The sequence below is a fragment of the Perognathus longimembris genome, chromosome 11, assembly GCF_023159225.1.
Source record: "Perognathus longimembris pacificus isolate PPM17 chromosome 11, ASM2315922v1, whole genome shotgun sequence".
Classification (NCBI taxonomy): Eukaryota; Metazoa; Chordata; class Mammalia; order Rodentia; family Heteromyidae; genus Perognathus; species Perognathus longimembris.
In genome coordinates, this window is record NC_063171.1 from 39,820,819 (window position 1) to 39,843,010 (window position 22,192).

The 22,192-nt window shown below is 49.3% G+C and overlaps 2 protein-coding genes across 11 annotated transcripts in view; one reads left to right on the forward strand and one right to left on the reverse strand.

Moving 5' to 3' along the window:
* Arhgef2 (Rho/Rac guanine nucleotide exchange factor 2) overlaps nucleotides 1–13,931 on the forward strand; it is a 45,330-nt gene extending 31,399 nt beyond the window's left edge. For 9 of the 10 annotated variants that reach the window (XM_048356440.1, XM_048356442.1, XM_048356441.1 and 6 more), the window contains 18 exons: nucleotides 1,090–1,219; nucleotides 1,435–1,544; nucleotides 1,703–1,849; nucleotides 2,397–2,647; nucleotides 2,827–2,952; nucleotides 3,313–3,430; nucleotides 3,604–3,852; nucleotides 6,382–6,458; nucleotides 6,835–7,004; nucleotides 7,836–7,903; nucleotides 9,434–9,634; nucleotides 9,975–10,094; nucleotides 10,219–10,286; nucleotides 10,406–10,441; nucleotides 10,649–10,699; nucleotides 10,902–11,345; nucleotides 12,578–12,761; nucleotides 13,412–13,931. In XM_048356440.1, the coding sequence (XP_048212397.1) occupies nucleotides 1,090–1,219; nucleotides 1,435–1,544; nucleotides 1,703–1,849; nucleotides 2,397–2,647; nucleotides 2,827–2,952; nucleotides 3,313–3,430; nucleotides 3,604–3,852; nucleotides 6,382–6,458; nucleotides 6,835–7,004; nucleotides 7,836–7,903; nucleotides 9,434–9,634; nucleotides 9,975–10,094; nucleotides 10,219–10,286; nucleotides 10,406–10,441; nucleotides 10,649–10,699; nucleotides 10,902–11,345; nucleotides 12,578–12,761; nucleotides 13,412–13,485 (2,624 nt within the window). In that variant the 3' untranslated portion in view covers nucleotides 13,486–13,931. The remainder of the gene's footprint in view (nucleotides 1–1,089; nucleotides 1,220–1,434; nucleotides 1,545–1,702; nucleotides 1,850–2,396; nucleotides 2,648–2,826; nucleotides 2,953–3,312; nucleotides 3,431–3,603; nucleotides 3,853–6,381; nucleotides 6,459–6,834; nucleotides 7,005–7,835; nucleotides 7,904–9,433; nucleotides 9,635–9,974; nucleotides 10,095–10,218; nucleotides 10,287–10,405; nucleotides 10,442–10,648; nucleotides 10,700–10,901; nucleotides 11,346–12,577; nucleotides 12,762–13,411) is intronic. The other variant, XM_048356443.1, reaches the window with a different exon arrangement.
* A 5,507-nt stretch (nucleotides 13,932–19,438) lies between these two features.
* On the reverse strand, nucleotides 19,439–21,144 carry Rxfp4 (relaxin family peptide/INSL5 receptor 4). The gene has a single exon (XM_048357612.1). It carries the CDS (start codon nucleotides 20,988–20,990, stop codon nucleotides 19,866–19,868), a length of 1,125 nt encoding a protein of 374 aa, XP_048213569.1. The 5' UTR covers nucleotides 20,991–21,144; the 3' UTR covers nucleotides 19,439–19,865.
* Nucleotides 21,145–22,192: the final 1,048 nt, after the last annotated feature.

Consider the following 22,192-nt stretch of genomic DNA (forward strand, 5'->3'; position numbering starts at 1 on the left):
TTTTCTTGCCAATCCTGAGACTTGAACTCAGGGTCTGGGCACTGTTCCTGAGCTTCTTTTGCTCAAGGCTAGTACTTTATCACTTGAGCCACAGTGCCACTTTCTGGCTTTTTCTGTGTATGTGGTACTATACTGAAGAATTGAACCCAGTGCTTCATGTATACAAGGCAAGCACTCTTGCCACTAGGCCATATTCCCAGCCCCTCACTTCTGGATTTTTTAGTAGTTTATTGGAGATAAGAGTCTCATGGATTGTCTTGCCCTCACTGGTTTTGAACTGGGGTCTTCAATTCTCAGCCTCTTGAGTAACTAGGATTACAGGCAAGAGCCACTAGCACTGGGCTGCATTGGTTATTTTTGAGGTATGCTCAGGGTCAGCCTGGGCTTTGATCCTCCTACTTCTGCTTCCTGTGTTGCTGGGGATGATAGATGTATACCACTACACCCAGACATTGTGCCTCCCCTGTAGGTGGCACACACCACCTTGGCCACGCCAAGGTGAGATGGAGTCTTATAAGCATTTTTCTTGGGCTGGCCCTCAAACTGATTTCCCCCAATCTCAAGTAGCTAGGATTAGAGGTTTGGACGCCTGGCCTTTGTCTTATTATCACTGCGTATAGGCGTGTTCATGGCAGTTGTCAGGTGTCAGCCAGACAACATGTAACAAGATGGTGCTTAGGCAGAAAGATCAGAGCCCCAAGTCTCTGCTCACCGTTGGTCCTGATCAGGTCTTCACAGAGCTTCACTTGGCCCAGGGAAGAAGACAGACAAGAAGAAGCTCTGTGAGCTTTAGAGGATTGCAGAAAGATCAGAGCCCCAAGTCTCTGCTCACCATTGGTCCTGATGAGGGCTTCTCAGAGCTTCACTTGGCTCAGTTTGTTTGAGGGAGGAGGAAGTAAGACAAGAAGCAGCTCTGTGAGCATTAGAGGATTGCACAGATGTCAAGTGACATTATACGTGTTTCTTGGACCAGAGGGTCTGGGGGTGGCACCAGAGAGAATACCTTGTTTCTGGTGGAGGAGCCTGAGAGCTGGAACTCTGGGGAGGCAGAGAGTTTGATTTTTGCCTGCTCGGCCTCTCTCCTGACAGCAACCACCCGGGAGCGGCCTACCTCTGCCATCTACCCCTCCGACAGCTTCCGACAGTCCCTCCTTGGCTCCCGCCGTGGCCGGTCCTCCTTGTCTTTAGCTAAGAGTGTTTCCACCACCAACATTGCTGGGTGAGCCTCTTTGGGGGAAGGGAGGACCAGGCAGCAGAGTATGGATCCCAAAGGGGACTAAGAGGTTCTTTTCTGTCCCTAAGTTCAGAATTGCAGACAGACAAGTAAGGAGAACTTAGGGTGACTGCCCCTCAAGTTCCCAGCCTTAGTTCCCCTCCTGGGAAGGGATGTTCCGCCTGAGTAGGGATGATGCAGACAACCTTCACTTCCTTCAGACATTTCAATGATGAGTCTCCCCTGGGGCTGCGTCGGATCCTTTCCCAGTCCACAGACTCCCTCAACATGCGGAATCGAACCCTATCGGTGGAATCCCTTATTGATGAAGGTGAGCATGCCTGAGCCTGGAGAGACTTGGAGGAAGGGAGGGAGGGCTGGTGGGAGCAGCCTTGGGAATGACCAGGAGAGGAGGAATGTAGAGGAGGCGGGGCTTAGAGACCAGGGAGAAGGAAGCGGTTTTGAATTGCTGCCTTTACTGCTGCTCAGGTGCAGAAGTGATCTATAATGAGCTGATGAGTGACTTTGAGATGGACGAGAAGGACTTTGCAGCGGATTCGTGGAGCCTTGCCGTGGATGGCAGCTTCCTGCAGCAGCATAAAAAGGAGGTGATGAAGCAACAGGATGTCATCTATGGTGAGCCAAGCACACTCGAGCCTTTTTCCTTTACCAGGCCCTGATTCTCTGTGTTTTCCTTTCTAGCAGCCTCACCTCTCCAGGCTATTCCCTCCCAACCCACCTGCGTGGTATTAGGTTGCTCCCTTGGACTTCACCTCTCCATGCTGTTGGTCTCCAAGGCCCCATATTTTGTTTTGTTTATTGAGACAGGGTTTTGCTAGGTAGCCCGGGCTGCTCTTAAACTTACAATGCTCTTGTTCCCTACCCCCTGAGTGCTGAGAATACACACATGCACCAACCATACTCAACTGTTCCATCTTGATCCCTTTTTTAAACTTGGTTCTCAGTTTTCACTCTGCCTCTTTAATGTACGACATCATGCTGGGTGTGGGAGGCTTAGATGTATAGAAGACACATGGTTCTTTTCCTGAAATAGTTTATAATCTTCAGATGACAAGGTGTAAAGATAAAAAATAATTAAAAACTGATTTAAGATCCCACTGTGAGGGACCTGCCAGAGCCCCACAAACTGTGCTTCAGCCAGAATGACCCATTGTCCCCACAGAACTAATCCAGACAGAACTGCACCATGTGAAGACACTGAAGATCATGACCCGCCTCTTCCGCACTGGGATGCTGGAAGAACTGCAGCTGGAGCCAGGAGTGGTCCAGGGCCTATTCCCCTGTGTGGATGAGCTCAATGACATTCATACCCGCTTCCTTAGCCAGCTGTTAGAACGCCGGCGCCAAGCCCTGTGCCCTGGAAGCACTCGGAATTTTGTCATCCATCGCTTGGGTGACCTGCTTATCAGCCAGGTGGGAAAGGGTAGGACCCCTGAGTAATATTCACTGAAGGAGTGAGTGGTTTTGTTTTCTCTAACTACACTCCAGAGGCAGGAAGCCAGCTTGTTTAGCAGGAGGCTTGAGGTGTGCCCAGGGGACAAGGTATGATTTTGTGAGAAATGTTGACCTGGCTTTGCTCTCCTGACATCTAGTTCTCAGGTCCCAGTGCAGAGCAGATGCGGAAGACCTACTCAGAGTTCTGCAGCCGCCACACGAAGGCCTTAAAGCTCTATAAGGAGTTGTATGCTCGAGACAAACGCTTCCAGCAGTTCATTCGGGTAAGCCAGCCTCTGTAGGCCCAGACTCATAGCCTCCTCATAAGACCAAATCCAGGTTCCCCGTTCATGGGAAGGTCACGTGTGATCGGTGCCCACCCAGACAGCAAACACTGGCTCCCACTTTAGACTTGTGGATCTTGTCAATAGTTAGCCCTCAGAGCAGGACAGCATCTCCTACTGGTTTCCCAGACACTTTTCCTGACTTCGTTGGGTTGGCCCTTACTACAAGTCAGGGACATTGTCCCCATTTTCCAGATATGGTTACCTAGGCCAGTATCAGGTAATAGCCAAGGCAGGGCCAGCATCAAAGGTTAAGACTCCATCTCTCGGCAGCCCTGAGCCCTGCCTCTTCCTTTGCAGAAAGTGACCCGCTCAGCTGTGCTGAAGCGGCATGGGGTACAGGAATGTATCCTCCTGGTGACTCAGCGCATCACCAAGTACCCAGTGCTCATCAACCGGATCCTTCAGCATTCCCATGGTGAGGGGAAGCACCAGAGAGGGGGAGGGGGACAGGGGTAAGGAAAGGCTCAGGATGGTAAAGGCTCAGGGGGCAGGTATGGAGTGATGGGAAGCCTGTAAAGGTGAGAATCAGAACGCCGTGGGATGGAATGACAGTGGGTACGCTTCCCCCATGTTGGCATTCTGGTGCAGGAATTGAGGAGGAGCGCCAGGACCTGACAGCGGCACTGGGCCTGGTCAAAGAGTTGCTGTCCAATGTGGACCAGGATGTTCATGACCTGGAGAAAGGGGCTCGCCTGCAAGAAATCTATAACCGCATGGACCCTCGGGCCCAGGCCCCAGTACCTGGCAAAGGCCCTTTTGGCCGAGAGGAGCTTCTGCGGCGCAAGCTCATCCACGATGGCTGCCTGCTCTGGAAGACAGCGACAGGTCGCTTTAAAGGTCAGTGGACCTCGCTGGGCGTTGTGATTCACACTTGTAATCGCAGCATTCAGGAGGATCACAAGTTCAGCGCCAGCCTGGGCTATTATATAGGAAGTTCAAAGAGGACCTGGGCTCGGGCTGGGGATATGGCCTAGTGGCAAGAGTGCTTGCCTTGCATACATGAAGCCCTAGGTTCGATTTCCCAGCACCACATATATAGAAAAGGCCAGAAGGGGCGCTGTGGCTCAAGTGGTAGAGTGCTAACCTTGAGCAAAAAGAAGCCAGGGACAGTGCTCAGGCCCTGGGTTCAAGCTCCAGGACTGCCCCCCCCCCCAAAAAAAAAAGAGGACCTGGACTGTATAGTGAGACCCTGTCAAAAACATAAAAATAAACAAAAGGTCAGTTGACTTGCTTGGCAGCTCCTACAAGAGTCCAGAGTTAGGATGGGAGATCCAGCCACCCTTAGGATTTCTCTTTATGTAGGTCTGCACCAAGTATGAGATTCAGTGGGAGGAAAAGATGTGTTGTTCATTGCAGCCAAAGTTTTGCATCCTGTTTTTAATGTCATGGACAGACAGTCTTCTCTCTCTCTATCTATTTCTATCTATCTATCTATCTATCTATCTATCTATCTGTCTATAATTTCTGCAGTCCTTGCCAGCCCAGAGAACCATCAGTTTTAATGAAGACATAGAAATGTAAACCATAGTTTAGCATTGATAGCTCACACCTATAACTCTAGCAACCCGAGAGGCTGATATCTACAGGATCAAGGTTTGATGCCAGCCTGGGAAGAAAAGTTCTTGAGACTCCATCTCCAAAATAACCAATAAAAAGCTGGGCAGGAGGTGTGGCTCAAGTGGTAGAGTGCCGAGTCCTTGAGTTCAGACCCTACACCAGGACACATGTACAGAAGCGTGTGTGTGTGTGTGCGCGCACACACACACACACACAGAAGCTGGAGGCATCACTCAAAATGGAAGACACTGTGAGCCAAAGTGCTAGAGCCTCCCTTCAAGTTCCAGTCTGGAGGAGCGAGGGGACGGATAGAAATGCAGACCACAGGGCTGGGGCTATGGCCTAGTGGCAAGAGTGCCCAGGGCATGAGGCCCTGGGTTCAATTCCCCAGCACCACATATACAGAAAATGGCCAGAAGTGGCGCTGTGGCTCAAGTGGCAGAGTGCTAGCCTTGAGCAAGAAGAAGCCAGGGACAGTGCTCAGGCCCTGAGTCCAAGCCCCAGGACTGGCCAAAAAAAAAAAAGAAATGCAGACCACAGGACACGGTCAAGGCAGTTAACTCTCCCACCTGGAATCCCAGCCCTCTGCGTGATGGAATGCTCTGGCACTTGGGGAACACAGCTTGGGGGCTCCAGTGAGAGTCTGAGCCCAGACAAGGACAAGCAGGAAAAGGGACAGAGAATGAAATCCTGGGGGCCAGTGCTTAGGCACACTTTTCCCAGGCTCACTTTGCAGAATTTGTGTGCACTTGCAGAGTATTCTATCTAAATCAGGGCAGGAAAGTAGTAGCTTCAGCTTTGGGGGTGAGGACTAGGGGACAAAAACAACTAACATCTGAGGCCAGTGTCTGCTCCTCTGTGCCCCTGTCATAAAATCTCTACTCCAAGGGCCTGGATATTCTGTCTTCACCCGCTTCTTCCATTTCTCTCCTTTCCATCTCTCCCACGCAGCAGCTAAGAATATAAAGCATGGGGGGTTAAAAATAGCAAGGCTAGGGAGCTCTATTTCTGAGCATTTAGCAAAAGCCCTCCCATTCTGTATGCCCACAGTTCAGTAAGATCCCAAGGATAAAGGGTGAGTATATGTGTTCTTGACTGTGACATCCAGGTTGTATAGAACTGACCTTTGTTCTGTGAGGACTGACCTTTCAATCCTCCTTTAGTTTAATAGACAGAAAGCCAACTTTCTCCGCACAAAGTGAGAAGGAGGAACATGCCAAGACAGAAAGAATTTAGGTCAGATACCTAAAAAGGGTTTTTTTTTGTTTTGTTTTGTTTTTGTTTTTTAAGATTTTATATTAGGCTGGGAATGTGGCTTAGTGGTAGAGTGCTTACCTAGCATGCAGGAAGCCTTGGAATCAATTCCCCAATACCACTTAAACAGAAAAGGCCAGGAGTGATCTTGTGGCTCACGTGGTAAAGTGTTAGCTTTGAGCATAAAAAGAAGCTCAGGGACAGTGCTCAGGCCCTGAGTTCAAGCCACAGGATTGGCACACACAAAAAAGGCAATTTTCTGCAAAAGCTCTGAGTGGTCTCCAGCTATCCCTGCTTAGCCTAAAAGGCTGTTTTATCTGGTATCACATACCATATCACCTACTTTTTCCCCTTTATTGCTCTGTTCTCAGAATGAGAAAGTGGGAGGTCTACAAAAGTGGCAGAGGCAACCAAGAGAGAAGGTGGATCAGGGGAAGAAGAGGGGAATTGGATGTTCTATCTGATGATGCAGGCCTGGTTCTTGTGAAAAGGACAGGGAAATGGCTGCTCGACCCCTCTAGTACTGACCATTCTCCCAATTTATACTCCCACCAGATGTGCTAATGCTGCTCATGACAGATGTGCTCCTATTCCTCCAAGAGAAGGACCAAAAGTACATCTTTCCTGCTCTGGTGAGTCCTACTTCTCTTCACAGTTCCAGATGTCTCTAGCCCTACTTGTTTTCCTCTCCAAGTAAGAAAAGCCCTGGAGCCTTCCTGTCAAACAATTATTGTAACTATTACTATAATACAAAAAAAAAAAAAGCTATCTTTATTTTTCTCTCATATTGTTCTATTTTATTAGGAAAGTGCATTATTAGTACTGACATTTATGGATGATGAAAGTAATACTTAAATGTTAATCTGACAAGGGTCATTCACATTTTCAAGTTCACTCTGGAGGCCCAAAAGTGGGGATACGGTATCTTCCCCGATCCTTAGGATATTCCAGGATTGAAGACTCAATGAGCTCAGGATTCCAAGGCTTACTAATTCTTTCTTCCAACAGGACAAGCCTTCAGTGGTATCACTGCAGAATCTGATTGTTCGGGACATTGCCAACCAAGAAAAGGGGATGTTTCTGATTAGCGCGGCCCCCCCTGAGATGTATGAGGTGCACACAGCATCCCGGGATGACCGGAGCACCTGGATCCGAGTCATTCAGCAGAGCGTGCGCGTGTGAGTGTGTGTCTGCTGCCTGTGTTGCGTGTACCTATGGCCTCAGAAGTACCTACGGCATTTGTGCCAGGCCTCAATACCACCTGGGAACAGAACCTGGCTTTGATAGGGAGGAACAGTGGCTGAGAGAAACATGTCAAAGTTTATATGGTGACACCCCAACTACCTTTCAAATGTAGCATGAACTGACAAGCAAAAGAACCCTTAGAGAACTGTCACCACTGCCAGCCAACAGGCCTATTTCAGCATCATTAACATCTTGGTCTGTAGGCAAAGGACTGTTTTGGGGATTATATTTCATTTTGTCTTTTGTTTTCTGAAAATGAAAGAAAAGAAGATAATAAAAGCATTGCTGTTAGGGAGAAGATAGGATACTCCCCACTAACAAACTCAACCTGGTAGAGCCAAGAAGGGAAGTCCACATGTAAAATGTGTTTATCCAGGCACCAATGGCTCATGCCTGTAATCCTAGATCCTCAGGTCTGAGGACCGTGATTCAAAACCAACCAGGGCAGAAAAGTCTATGAGACTCTTATGTCCAGTTAAGCACCAGAAAACTGGACGTGGAGATGTGGCTCAAAGTGGTAGAGTGCTAGCCTTGAGAAAAAGAGCACAGGGAGAGTAGGAGTGCCTAGGCCCCAAGTTCAAGCCCCATAGATGACCCCCCTACCCACCAAAAAAAAAAGGAGTGAATGAAGCCAAGATGTGAGGCTGAGGAAGCTTACCAGAAGAGGGGAATGTAGAATGCGTATCAGGATGGAAGGCTGATTACTGGTCTGTAATCTCACATCTGTCCACCAAACAAACCCACCTGACCTATTACCTCTCCAGCTGTCCATCCAGAGAGGACTTCCCCCTGATTGAGACAGAAGATGAGGCTTACCTGCGGCGGATCAAGAGTAAGTCCACCCTCGGGGAGCTTGTGAAGTACTTTGAGATATGTCCACACAAAATATTATGCAGCTGCTAAAAAGATAAGAGATGTTTAACCAAAAATGCAAGGTTATAAAAAATGTAAATGGGACTAGGAATGTGGCCTAGTGGTAGAATGCTTGCCTAGCATGCATGAAGCCCTGGGTTTGATTCCTCAGCACCACATACATAGAAAAAGTCAGAAGTGGCGCTGTGGCTCAAGTGGTAGAGTGCTAGCCTTGAGCAAAAAGAGGCCGGGGACAGTGCTCAGGGCCTGAGTTCAAGCCCCAGGACTGGCAAAACATACCTTTTTTTTTTTAATAAAAACAATGTAAAGTGGCTGGGAATATGGTCTAGTGCTCAGGCCCTGAGTCCACACCTCAGGACTAGCAAAAAGAAATCACACACACAATGTAAAGTGTACACCATGATGTGTGTAAAAGTAATTTGGGCTAGATAGCATATGTGGGTTTTGTTTTGGTTTGTTTTGTTTTGGTTGTGTAATGTTCTTCGTGAGGTTCTGCATGACCTGCTATACAAAAGCACCAACAAAAAACAGTTTCTTCACCAAATATGGTGGCTCACATTTATAATCCTATTTGGGAATACTAAGAATCAGGACGATTTGAGGCCTGATGAGGTTTGAGGCCTCCCTGTGCAAAATGTTTGCAAGACCCTATCTCAGGAGAAAAGGCTTGTGCGCCTGTCATCCTAGCAACTGTGGGAAACATAAATAGGTTGATTTCCTGCCCAGCCTGGGCAAAAAGTGAAACCTTATCTAGTGTGAATGCAAGGCTGTGAGTTCTGTTCGTAGTGGGGTTAGACATGTGGCAGTGTCTAACTCTCTGCAAGTGAAGCTGGGAAATAATCTATCCAGGCAGCCATGCTTAAATGAAACTTGTACCCGTTCTATAATTAAAGGAGGATGGAGAGCTGGAAGTGTGGCTTAGTGGTAGCGTGCTTACGTAGCATGCATGAAGCCCTGGGTTCAATTTCTCAGTACCACATAAAGAGAAAAAGCTGGAATTGGCTCTGTGGCTCAAGTGCTAGAGTGCTAGCCTTGAGCAAAAGAATCTCAGGGACAGTGCCCAGGCCCCGAGTTCAAGCCCCAGGACACACATTCATTCTCTCTCTCTCTCTCTCTCTCTCTCTCTCTCTCTCGCACGCACGCGCACACACACACACACACTACACACACACACACACACACACAAAATGAACCAATACACTGGTGGCTCATGCCTGTAATCCTAGCTACTCAGGAGGCTGAGATCTGAGGATCATAGTTGGAAGCCAGACTAGCCAGAAGAAGTTGGAAATGGTGCTCTGGCTCAAGTGGTAGAGTGCTAGCCTTGATCAAAAGAAAAAGAAGTTCAGGGACAGTGCCTAGGCCTAGATTTCAAGCCCATGAATAGCAAAATAAGTAAAATAAAATCCTGCCATCCTGCCTAGCCCACCCCTGCCCTGTGGCTTTCCCACTGGGTTCTTCCACATGCTCACCTTTTTCTCACCCACAGTGGAACTTCAGCAGAAGGACCGGGCACTAGTGGAGCTGCTGCAGGAGAAGGTTGGACTGTTCGCTGAGATGACCCACTTCCAGGCAGAAGAGGATGGCAGCAGTGGGATGTCCCTGCCCACCCTGCCCAGGGGCCTTTTCCGTTCAGAGTCCCTGGAGTCACCTCGTGGCGAGCGACTGCTTCAAGATGCCATCCGTGAGGGTAAGGGAACTCCCAGGGAAGAATGTAGGTGCATGTGTTCACCATGACACAACATAGATGTATGGCCAGACCAGTGAGATTACCAGCTCTTCAGCCCATAAACACCCCAAGTGACTCTTCTGTGCCAGTTCCTTGAAATAACAAGGAGAGACACAGTCCTCATGTAGATAAGTATGTGCCCCTTGGAGATCTTAAATGACCTTTGGCTCTCACATGACTGAATGAAAACCTGCCCACTGCCTATGTAGATACCAGCTGAATGTCTTGTGTGTGTTGGGTGGATGGGATGATCCATAGGCTTCTGTCATTTCTGTCTTCACCTCCTCCTCTTTCCCATCAGTGGAGGGCCTGAAAGACCTGCTAGTAGGGTCTGGAGTGGAGCTGCTCCTGACGTCCAGAGAACCAGCCCTGCCTTTGGAAACAGACAGCGGTGGTAACACAAGTCCTGGGGTCACTGCCAGTGAGTGCCAGGGCTGGGGACCAAGGTAGTAAGTGGGAGGCACTAAACAGAAAGAGGGCTTCGGGACTGAGTAGGGCAAAGACCTGGAAAAGTGAGTTCGAGCCCCTCCTTTTCTCCCCAACAGATGGAGAGGCCAGGACCTTCAATGGCTCCATTGAGCTCTGCAGAGCTGACTCAGACTCCAGCCAGAAGGTGGGTTCTCCAGAGCTTTCAGGACTTGGCTGCAGGGTGGGAAGGGTACAGCTGGCCTCTGGGGCAGGCAGTGAGGACTTGTGTGCCTGCCGATTGCCCATCCTTGCCCATTTCTGCAGGATCGAAATGGGAACCAGCTGAGATCCCCTCAGGAGGTAAGTGGGAATCTTTGGTATGGGAGACAGAAGGGAGGATATTTCCAGCCTGAGAAGTACCTCAATTTGGGGCGGGATGGGGAAAGAAACCTCAAAGTATCTCTCCAGATACTGTTGTTCCTTCCCCCACACCCACACTTGTTCAACTCTGGGCAGTGTTCCCATCCTAAGCGTGGGCACTGTCCCCACCCTCTCCTCTGTCCCCAGGAAGTGTTACAGCGACTGGTCAATCTCTACGGGCTTCTTCATGGCTTACAGGTCAGTGGGCAAGGGCTGGGATGGGGAAGGAATACAGGTGTCCAGAGGTGCCTATGGAGGTGGGCCTCATCACCCTAACAGTCCCTTCTAAGTATTCCCTCAGGCCAAGCTCTCCAGGATTGATCCCCTGCACTGAGAGCAAGGGGTAGAAGGAAACTCAGGCTGCTGATGCACCCCCCCTGTGTCCCCATTCCACTCCCAGGCAGCTGTGGCTCAGCAGGACACTTTAATGGAAGCCCGGTTCCCAGAGGGTCCTGAGCGGCGGGAGAAGCTGACCCGAGCTAACTCCCGCGATGGTGAAGCTGGCAGGGCCGGGGCTGGGCCCGTGGCTCCTGAAAAGCAGGCCACGGAGCTGGCACTGCTGCAGCGACAGCATGCACTGCTGCAAGAGGAGTTGCGGCGCTGTCGGCGGCTGGGTGAAGAGCGGGCAACTGAGGCCGGCAGCCTGGAAGCCCGGCTCCGGGAAAGTGAGCAGGCCCGGGCTCTGCTGGAACGGGAGGCTGAAGAGGCCCGGAGGCAGTTGGCCGCCTTGGGCCAGAATGAGCCACTCCCAGCAGAAGCCCCCTGGGCCCGAAGGCCTCTGGATCCTAGGAGGCGAAGCCTCCCAGCAGGCGATGCCCTGTACTTGAGCTTCAACCCCCCACAGGTAAGGCAGTGTGTAGCGAACTGACCTGGGCTGAAAGATACTGGCCTGTTGGGGATTTTTAACTTAAGAAATCAGGCAGCAGACTTGAATAAAAGTAACATGCTGATTGAACTGAAAGAGATTTAGAGCTGAGTATGTAGCTCCATGGTAGAGAACTTGTCTAGCACATGCTATTTCCAGAATTGCAATCAAAACCAGTCTGTTCTCTCAGGAGTCTTGTGTTATTTACTCTGTGCATGGTGTGAGTACTGTCTACAGCACTCAGGAAATTGACCTGATCTCAGGAGTTTAAGACCAACATAGGCAATATAGCAAAACCCCATCTCAAAAAAGAGACCAGGGGCTGGGATCATGGCTTTGTGGGGGAGTGCTTGCCTAGCATGCATGAAGCCCTAAGTTTGATTTCTCAGTATCACATGAACAGCTGGAAGTGGTGCTATGGTTCAAGTGGTAAAATGCTAGCCTTGAGCAAAAGAAGCTCAGGTCCTGAGTTCAAGCCCCAGGACCAGCAAAAAAAAATTAGAGAGGGAGAGACCAGCTGCCTGTAATCATAGCTACTCAGAAGACTGAAATCTGAAGGATTGCAGTTGGAGACCAGCCTGGGCAAAAAGTTTCTGAGACCCTATCTCAGCAGAAAAAAGCTGGATGTGGTAGTTCACGCCTGTCATCCCAACTATTGCAGGAAACAAATAGGAAGATTGCAATTGCCCCATTCAGGGAAAAAAGTAAAACCCTTATCTCAGAGTGCCTGCCCTAGAAAATGCAAAGTCCAGAATAAAAACCTCACTACTCTCCTCGAAAGTAGAAAAACGGGGGCTGGGAATGTGGCTTAGCGTTAGAGTGCTTGCCTAGCATGCATGAAGCCCAGGGTTTGATTCCTCAGCACCACATATACAGAAAAAGTTAGCAGTGGTGCTGGGGCTCAAGAGCGCTAGCCTTGAGCAAAAAGAAGCCAGGGACAGTGCTCAGGCCCTGAGTCCAAGCCCAGGACTGGCAAAAAAAAAAGAAGAAAAAAAAAAATGATTCGGATTAAGTGCAGGGACAGATGCTGAAGGAAAACAACCTGGATGGTGAACACTGAAAGAAGCCAGCTGGTGGCAGATGTACTGAAGGGACCCACGGAAAGCATGTGTGGAGGCCTAGTAGGGCCCACTGCCCCTAGCTAAGCAGATCCTACAGTAGTCGTGCTGCTCATCCCCTGGCTTGTTATGCTTCCTGCCTACTGTCCACAGCCCAGCCGTGGCCATGACCGCCTGGATCTGCCTGTGACTATTCGCTCCCTCCATCGACCCTTTGAGGACCGTGAGAGGCAGGAGCTGGGTAGCCCTGAGGAGCGACTGCAAGACAGCAGTGACCCTGACACTGGCAGCGAGGAAGAAGGGAACAGCCGTCTGTCTCCGCCCCACAGTCCACGAGGTGAGAGAGTGGTGGAGGTCATGGAGTAAGGGGGGCGGGGGGGGGGGCATGGCCGGGTGTGGCTGCTGATGTCCACAGTCCTTCCAGGTGGCCAGCACTGCTGCGTCTGCTGGTGAGCAGGGTGGAACTCCAGGAAGCAAAGGCGGGGGGGAGGGGTCTCCTCCAATTGCTTGATGACTCTTAGGCTTTGCAGGGAGAAATCAATTTTTTTTTCTTTTTTAGTATGGTTTTATTCTTTTTTAATCTTTAAATAGCCATACAAAGGGATTGCCGAGTAAGAAAACCATTTTTCAAGTGAAACCATTTCAAAGCCTCCAAATGTATAGTTTGTGAAACTCCTAGTAATCGGTTCAGGAAATACAATCTAATCAAACAGTGACTTAATTGTGTTTCCTAGGCTGGCTGGATACCATTGAGCCACGCTTTCATCCCTCCAAATATAATCGTAAAATATTTATATTCTGTTAATTACAATCATATCTTTATGTACCAAAGACCTAGATAGGGCCCACTGCTGACTTTATTGTAGGTTTTCCCTCACCCGGGGGTTCATCCTTCCACAGTCTGAAGATGGGAAGGCAGTAACATGGGGGTGCAGTTCGTTAGGGGAAAATCTTCTCACTCATTGGCTTTACCTTGTCCCCCTTCAGACTTCACTCGAATGCAAGACATCCCAGAGGAGACAGAGAGCCGAGATGGGGAGCTTGTGGCTTCAGAGAGCTAAGGGGGGCCCCCTCCCTCTGCCCAGTGCCCCACTGAAGAACATTATATTGAAAGGGGCAAATCTCGAGAACTCCAATCTGCCAATGATGAGGAAACATTTGAAAGAACTGCTTATTGTCCTTGCCAGCTCTGGGATCGTTGGATACCTGGGGCCATTTAGGAAGCTTGGGGGATTTAGGCCACAATATCCCCCAGGTGGCATCCAAAAGCTACACCACAGATGCCAATTTTTCATGCCTTCTTCCCTCTACTTTAGAAAAATTTATTTATTTATTGTTTATTAGTTATAGGGGGAAAGAGGAGGTTTAAAGGACCAGAGACATGGGAACCAAGCCATAGGGATCAGGGGGCCTTCTCCTTTAACACTATTGGGGTGTGGGTGTTCAGGCTTAGCCATGCGGCTGCAGGGTTCAAGTCTGATGATACTCTTCCCCAGCAAACATGAAAGAAAGAAAGAAAGACCACAGGCAGGGCCTACTGCTCCTTGAAGGAGGGCTGTGGGCAGGACCTTGTCCCTTTCCCACTCTTGCTGCCCTCCTACTGCTGTTCTCCCTTCTCTCCATCCTCCACGGAAATCTCAGGGAGATAACCTGGCTTCCTAGAGTTGATGGAATAGAGGTTAGAGTGGCCATCTTGGTTTGTTGGGGGTGAGAGAAAAAAAAAATCCACAGGGACCAGAATGTTTTGTTGTTTGTTTTTTTTTGTTTTTGTTTTTGTTTTTGTACCAAAGCCAACTGCACGTGTTTTATATTTTTAAGAGAAGATTGTAGGCACTTAGAGATCGTAGCCTTCTTTCTCCACATCTCTGAACTTGAGTGGTGGGGGGGGGACTGTGGCTTCTCCCTTTGTCTAAAGTAAATGGGGCTCCTATTCTGACCTCTTCCTCGGCCATTTGGAAGACGATCTGGTGTGAGTTGGGAAATCTGTAGAAATCCTAACCTCTTTGCCCACCTTGGCAACCATGACCTGAGACCTCAGCGTGAATTTGGGGGATTTCAGTGGGATCTCCCAATGCCTACCAGCTCCAGCCATTTTTCTGCCAATTTGATTGTTTAAAAAAAAAAATCAAATTAAAGACCTGAAACCCCATGAGGTGCTGTTTTGTAATGTCTACCGGTTCTTATGTTGGGCTAGGAGGCAGTGACATAGGTTCCTCCAAAGATGATTTTTCTCTCCTGGTAATTTCTTCCTCAGAAAAAGCACTAGCAAATGCAGGTGCTAGTCTTCCCCCTACCCCACCCCCCACAACCCCTGGGCCTGGGCTCTGCCCATGAGCCTCTATGGCTCAAGGCTAGCACTCCACCACTTGAGCCACGGCACCACTTCTGGCTTTTTCTGAGTAGTGTATTAGAGATAAGAGTCTCATGGACTTGCCTGCCCAGGCTGGCCTCGAACCTCAATCCTTAGATCTCAGCCTCTTTGAGTAGCTAGGATTATAGGCGTAAGCCACCAGTGTGCACAACTTAAACTGCTTGTCATTTTAAATAACAATTCACAAATACAAATGCTATAATAAAAATGAAGTAGCAGGCTGGGAATGTGGCTTAGTGGTAGCATGCATGCAGCCTTGGGGTTAATTCCTCAGTACCACATAAACAGAAGAGTGGGCTGGGGATATGGCCTAGTGCCAAGAGTGCTTGCCTCCTATACATGAGGCCCTGGGTTCAATTCCCCAGCACCACATATACAGAAAACGGCCAGAAGTGGCGCTGTGGCTCAAGTGGCCGAGTGCTAGCCTTGAGCAAAAAGAAGCCAGGGACAGTGCTCAGGCCCTGAGTCCAAGCCCCAGGGCTGGCCAAAAAAACAAAACCCCACATAAACAGAAGAAACCAGAAGTGGCGCTGTGGCTCAAGTGGTAGAGTGCTAGCCTTGAGCAAAAGAAGCTCAGGGACAGTGCCCAGGCCCTGAATTCAAGCCCCAGGACTGGAAAGAAAAAATGAAGTAGCACTCAGATTCTGGTCACTTGGGGATTCTAATATTAGAAAACTTTTTTCATCTTATTTGCATGCTATGGTTACAAATCACAAACACCTTTGCCCCCTTTGGCAACAGTTTCTGTTGCCCTCTCCCCAGTGTCATTAATTCTCAGCCCCCACTGTACCCTGGTTCATCTCCCCTGTCAAAGAGAGCCCAGGGGGGGGGGGCTGGGGATATAGCCTAGTGGCAAGAGTGCCTGCCTCGGATACACGAGGCCCTAGGTTCGATTCCCCAGCACCACATATACAGAAAACGGCCAGAAGCGGCGCTGTGGCTCAAGTGGCAGAGTTCTAGCCTTGAGCGGGAAGAAGCCAGGGACAGTGCTCAGGCCCTGAGTCCAAGGCCCAGGACTGGCCAAAAAAAAAAAAAAAGAGAGCCCAGGGGTGCTCTACTGCTCATAGGAACTGCTAATTTGCTCTTTGCCTCTTGGAGAGAGTAACTGATTTCAGTTCTTGCTTTGGGTTTGGTTAACTTTCTGTTTCAGACTGCTGCCTGTGCTGTGGAGGGTGGGGCTGGGGGGGAGGACAAAGAATTTAGGATTGTGAACAGGCTGGTGTGAGTGTATAGCCTCTAGGTAAAGACTGGGACTACAGTAGAGTGGCTCTTGCCTGTAATCTTAGCTACTCAAGAGGCTGAGATCTGAGGTTTGTGGTTCAAAGTCAGCCCAGGCAGGAAAGTTGCTGAGATTCTTTTTTTTTTTTTTTAATTGCCAGTCCTGGTGCTTGAACTCAGGGCCTGAGCACTGTCTCTGGTTTCTTTTTGCTCAAGGCTAGCACTCTAGCACATAAGCCACAGTGCCACTTCTGGCTTTTTCTATAAATATGGTGCTGAACCCAGGGCTTCAGGCATATGAGACAAGCACTTTACCACTGGGCCATATTCCCAGCCCTAGGTCACTGAGATTCTTATCTCCAATTAACTACCAGAAAACCAGAAGTGGCACTGTGGTTCAAGTGGTAGACAGCTAGCCTTGTGCAAAACAAAAAAAAAACAACTCAGTGCTCAGTGACAGCCCTCAGACTATATGAGTTCTCAAGCCCCTTGACTGATAAGAAGAAAAAAAAGATCATTTTATGCACTAGGTGTAGACAGGTGGCTAGGCCAGGGTAGACAAGCCAGGAATAGCCATTCCTCCCAGTTTTAGTCTTCTGCTTCCCCCACATACACTTGGCTACTCTGCCAGAAAATATTAAAAGCTTCAAGTTTCAAACACACAAAGGGTTAGCGGCTACCTTCTGTGAAAGCCAGAACAGCTGGGGCCTGAACTTGTAAAGGTGGAGTACAGAAATACTGGTGGGGATAGAAGTGGGGGGGGCGGGGGGGTTAGCATCCAAAGGACCACCGAGCTGGTATGTGGAGAAGCCTCAGCTCCCTGGAGAGAAACGCTGCCGCTGCTCTTCCCAGTGGCACGGTTATGTCACTCTTTTACCAAACCTCATCTTCAGCCCCAAAACATGGTGCTGGTTTCTGACAGCCAAGTTTCGCTCCTCTTTCACCATTGTGTCTCTTGTCCTCTTCTCTAATCCCACTTTCACGAACTCTAAACTTTAATCTCCCCTGCTGCAGTTTCAACGTTGTGTGGCTTTGAGTTTCAGAGATCTCATTGCTTCTTCCCATTCCTAGAAGAGCTCTGGGCCTGCCATGCCTAATGCCAGCCATCCCTCTTCCATCGCCACACACCCTTCCTGTCTCCTCTCCTCTCTTCGCCCTCCAATTGTAGGTCTTCGTGCACTTACTCTGCCCTGTTTTGGATCTGTGTACATTTTGTCAATATTTACCTCTGGGTCCCATAAAACAGAGATCCCCCCTGCGCAGTCAATATCCGGAGCCTGACCCAGGCCCTCAGAAGAGCTGCTGGGGGTTGAGAAGAAGGTATTTAGGTGGGGGAGGATTTTCCATCTTCCTGAATTGGCTGGGAACTGACCTGGAATCTTTGGAACCAGTTTAAACATTATAAAAAAGAGGAAATTGAACATCACGAAGCCTAATTAAATCTCTTTCCCTTTACCTACTATTTGTGAATTGGGTGGCTCTTCAGGGCTTCTGCTCAGCAACAGTTGGAACCAAGGCTCGGAGCACCTGGGGGCATTGTGGCCTCCCCTCTAGAGGACCTGCTGCTACTCACGGAACTTCAGTGGCCAGCATCAAACTACAAGGCACAGCAGAGATCTTGTCCCAAAGGAAAATGGGGTAACCTGCAAGTGGGAGCTGCTCTTCTCTTCTTTCCAGAGGCTGCCCCCACCCAAAAAAAGTCTTATGAGTGATGCTTCTTGACTTGGAAAACAAAAAAAGTACTCTACAATGGAGACATATCTACCCTTCAAGACACTTAGTTGTTGATTTTTTTTTTTTTTTTTTTGGTGATACTGTAGGTCATGGGGCTTGAACTCAGAACCTGGGCACTGTCCCTGAGCTGCTATGTTCAAGGCTGGTGCTCTACTACTTTAAGCCACAGTCCCATTTCTGGATCTTGGTAGTTAATTTGAACTACAATCCTCAGATCTCAGTCTCCTGAGTAGCTAGTATTACAGATATGAGCCACCAGTGTCCAGCTTTATTTTTTTCTTTCTTTTTTTTTTTTTTTGCCAGTCCTGGGCCTTGGACTCAGGGCCTGAGCACTGTCCCTGGCTTCCTTTTGCTCAAGGCTAGCACTCTGCCACTTGAGCCACAGCGCCACTTCTGGCCGTTTTCTGTATATGTGGTGCTGGGGAATCGAACCCAGGGTCTCACGTATACGAGGCAAGCTCTCTTGCCACTAGGCCATACCCCCAGCCCTATTTTTTCTTATTTTTGCCAGTTCTGGAGCTTTAACTCAGGACCTGGGCACTGTCTCTGAGCTTCTTTTGCACAAAGCTAGCACTCTACCACTTGGGCCACAGCGCTACTTATGGCCTTTTCTGTTCCTGTGCTACTGAGGAATCAAACCCAGGGCTTCATGTATGCTAAGCAAGTACTCTACCACTAAGCCACTTTCCCAGCCCTGTCCTTTTTTGAGCCAGGATCTTGACTGTGTAGCTCACCTTGGCCTCAAACTCATGATCCTTCTGCCTCAGTCTCGTAAGTGCCAAGATTACAGCTGTGTACTACCACAATAACCCAATTCAAGGCTCCTTTGGCCCCCTGACTTCCAGTTACCCTCCTATTACCTTCCCCTCCCTGTTTCTGTCTTCATTATACATAAGATGAGAAAATAGCTAGACCTACATTTCAGACACTTGACTCCTCAATAGTCCATTCATTTCATAGATTAGAAAACTGATATACAGGGAGGTAAAGAAACTTAATGGATGTCAAGGAACAAATCCAGGTGCTCTGACACTGGATGCTCAGAACTATGCATTTGGGGAAACGACTAAATACCACTTTCTCTGGTTCCCATTTTCCTGCCCCCCACTTCAGCCTCTCAACTCCTTTCAGTATCTTCTTTCACCCCACCCACATCTTTGTTATTCCCTCTCCCCGAATACTAATTTAAGGAGAGACCCTCAGGTAATTCCAATCGGCACTAGCGTTTTTAAACCCAGAATGGCAGATGCTATAGGAGTTATAGCAAGACTCAACACCTGGCATCTCCTTTCCAGGGAGCTACAGCTTTAGAGAGACTCAGGTCTCTGCTGGCATCACGTGTTTTTTGCTGGTTGGTTGGTTGGTTTTCAGTCGTGGGGCTTGAACTCAGGGCCTGGGTGCTGCCCCTGAGCTCTTTTCTTTTGCTCAAAGTTAACACTCTACCACTATGAGCCACAGAGTCACTTCTGGTTTTCTGGTGGTTAATTAGCTATAAGAGTCTCACAGACTTTCCTGCCTGGGCTGGCTTTGAATCATAATCCTCAGATCTCACTCTTCTGAGTAGCTGGGATTATAGGCATGAGCCACCAGCACCCGGCTGGTATTTTGTTTCTGTGGGCATCTAAGTTTATAAGAAAAAAGGAGATGACAGAGGAAGAGGATGTTTTGGGCCCTGGTATTGGAGAAGGATCAGGGGCACCCTATTTGAGGGTGAGGATGATGGAGGACAAACAGGGAGATGGACACTTGCTTCTGATCCATTAGACACCTAAGGGAAAAGTTCCTAGGAACCCTTATAGCAGAAACATGGCAGAAAATTATCCCACACTTCACTGGGGGTGGTGCTGGTATAAAAGGTCAAGACAATTTGTGGATGATCTAGAGGTTTATTCTGAGTTCCTATTCTTTGCCATTTCAAATAATGATTTAAGCTGTGTCATATCCAGCCTTGACCTGGGCCCTGCCTTTCCTGTTCTACCATACCCAGAGTTGGTACTCCATGGGGCCAGACTTGCCCTGAGGACATTGCAGCTCTGCAGAGGGGCTGCCTCTCCCTAGGATGTGTGGGTCCTGCACCTGGCAGATCCCAGAAGAGGAGAGTTGTTTAGCTTGTGCTCTTCACCCAGGTGTCCCTTTGTCCATGCTCATGAGCATGGTAGAAGGACCACTCTCCCGAGGGATGCTTGCTACCCACCGCCTGCCTACCTGCTTTAGGGCCACTTGTTCCACCCAGCCCTGGCCCTGGGGCCACAGCCTTGATCGAAGATCCCTGAAGGTGTCTGCCAGAGCCTGCCGGGGCTCCCGTCGTAGTAGACAGTAGAGCACAGGGTTGAGGCAACTGTTGCCATGAGCCAAGCAGGTGGTGATGGGGAAAACGTAGGTATGGATGATGTAGAAAGTGCTGTCCCAAGGCACCAGGTCAAACTTCACCAGGATACCCCAAAGGGTGACCACATGGTTGGGGAACCAACAGAGGAAGAAGGAGGCCACTAGGATACGGACAGAGCGGGCTATGACTTTGCTGTCTTGCCGCCGTCGCTGCCTCTGCCGCAGAAATGCCAACAGCAGCAGGTAGCTGGTGGTGATGATGCCTAAGGGGACCACAAAGGCTAGGACCACCCTCTGCAGCTGGTAGGCCCCAAGCCAGTACTTGCTAGGGAAACGCAGCAGGCAGAGGCGCACGCCCCACACTTCACCCTCAGCCCCAAAGATAGCTGTGGGTGCTGTCACCAGGGCAGCTGCCACCCATACTGCCAGGGTGGCCACACGGGCCCAGAAGAGAGAGAAATGACTGCCTGGCCCTGCAGCCATGGCCACCACCCAGTACCGGGCAACACTCAGTGCTGTAATGAGGAAGATGCTGGCATAGACGTTGAGGACAGTGGCTGTCAGAACTATCTTGCAGAGGGCACTTCCAAAGGGCCAGTGGAAATCCAATGCCGACTCAGCTGCCCAGAAGGGGAGGGTGAGGGCCAGCCCGAGATCTGACAGCGCCAGGTTGAAGACAAAGGTGTCTGAAGGGGTGCTGGAAGCTCGTCGATTACAGTTCCCCAGGACCCAGAGCACAGCCAAATTTCCAAGCAAGCCGATCGCCCCCACAAGCCCATAGGCCAGGGCAACTGTGATCCGCAGGGCGAGGAATTCCACAGGCATGGCTGCATCATCAGCACTCAGCACGCTGCCTCCCGACATGTTGATCCAGAAGAACGTAGGCAACGGGGAGGAAGAATTGAGGGTGGGCATCGCAGAACATCAGAAGTTGGTGGTGCTGAGCAGAGGGACCCACAAGTGCCCACCAAACACAGGGGGCAAGGGCCACCTCAAATTCTCAGCAGGAGGCTCAGGACTGAATGTTTCTCTGGGGCCTCTAGCTGTCAGAGCCCAGCCCACAACCACACCTCAGAGCAGAGCGAGGGGTGTAGCTGGAACAGCCTACAACTTCCCTGTTGGGCAAGATGGATGGTAGGTGGGGCAAAGCACAGAGAGCACGTGTGCACGCATGCGTGTGTGTGTGTGTGTGTGTGTGTGTGTGTGTGTGTGTGTGTGAAAGGCTCTAAACAACAGCCTCCATCCTAGAAAAAGAACTGGGTATTCCTTGTCCCAGGGATAACAAGACCCAAAGTAGAAATCCTATTCTGAACTGTGCAGTCCCTTCCGTAGACAAGACTCCTTTAGGTCACTGGGGTCTTGAAGGAAAAGGGGCTATAGAGGAAGGAAATCAAAGTAGACATCTGAGAGACAGGAACAAACAAGTCTTACATCAGATGTGTCTTTTGAAGTTCAAGGCCAGCCGTGGCAATATAACAATAACATCAAAAATAGTTTTGAGGGCTGGGATTGTGGCTTAGTGGTAGAGTGCTTGCCTAGCATGCATGATGCCCTGGGTTCGATTCCTCAGTACCACATAAACAGAAAAGAAAAAAAAAAGGAAGTAGTGCTGTGGCTCAAGTGGTAAGTGCCCAGGCCCTGAGTTCAAGCTCCAAGACTGGAAAAAAAAAATAGTTTTGGGGTTGAGTTCAATAGCTCATGCCTGTAATCACGGGTATTCAAGAGTTGGAGATAGAAATTCAAGGCCAGTAGGGAGACCCTATCTGTCAAAAAATAAAAGTTTTTACACAGCTAAACAAAACTAAGAAGACAGCCAATCAACTGGGAAAAGATCTTTGCCAGCAATATGTCAGGTAAAGGCAATATACAAGAAGCTCAAGAAACCCTCTCTCAAACTTAATAAACCAATCACTAAATGGGCAAGAGAGCTAAGTAGGGACTTCTCAGAAGAAAAGGTAAGAATGGCAAACACATGAGGAAATGTTCATCATCCCTGGCCTTAAAGGAAATGCAAAACAACTCAGAATCCATCTCACCCCAGTAAGATTGGCTAACATTCTGAATTCGAACAAAAACGAATGTTGGGGATATGGGAAAAAAAACCCTACTGCAGTGTT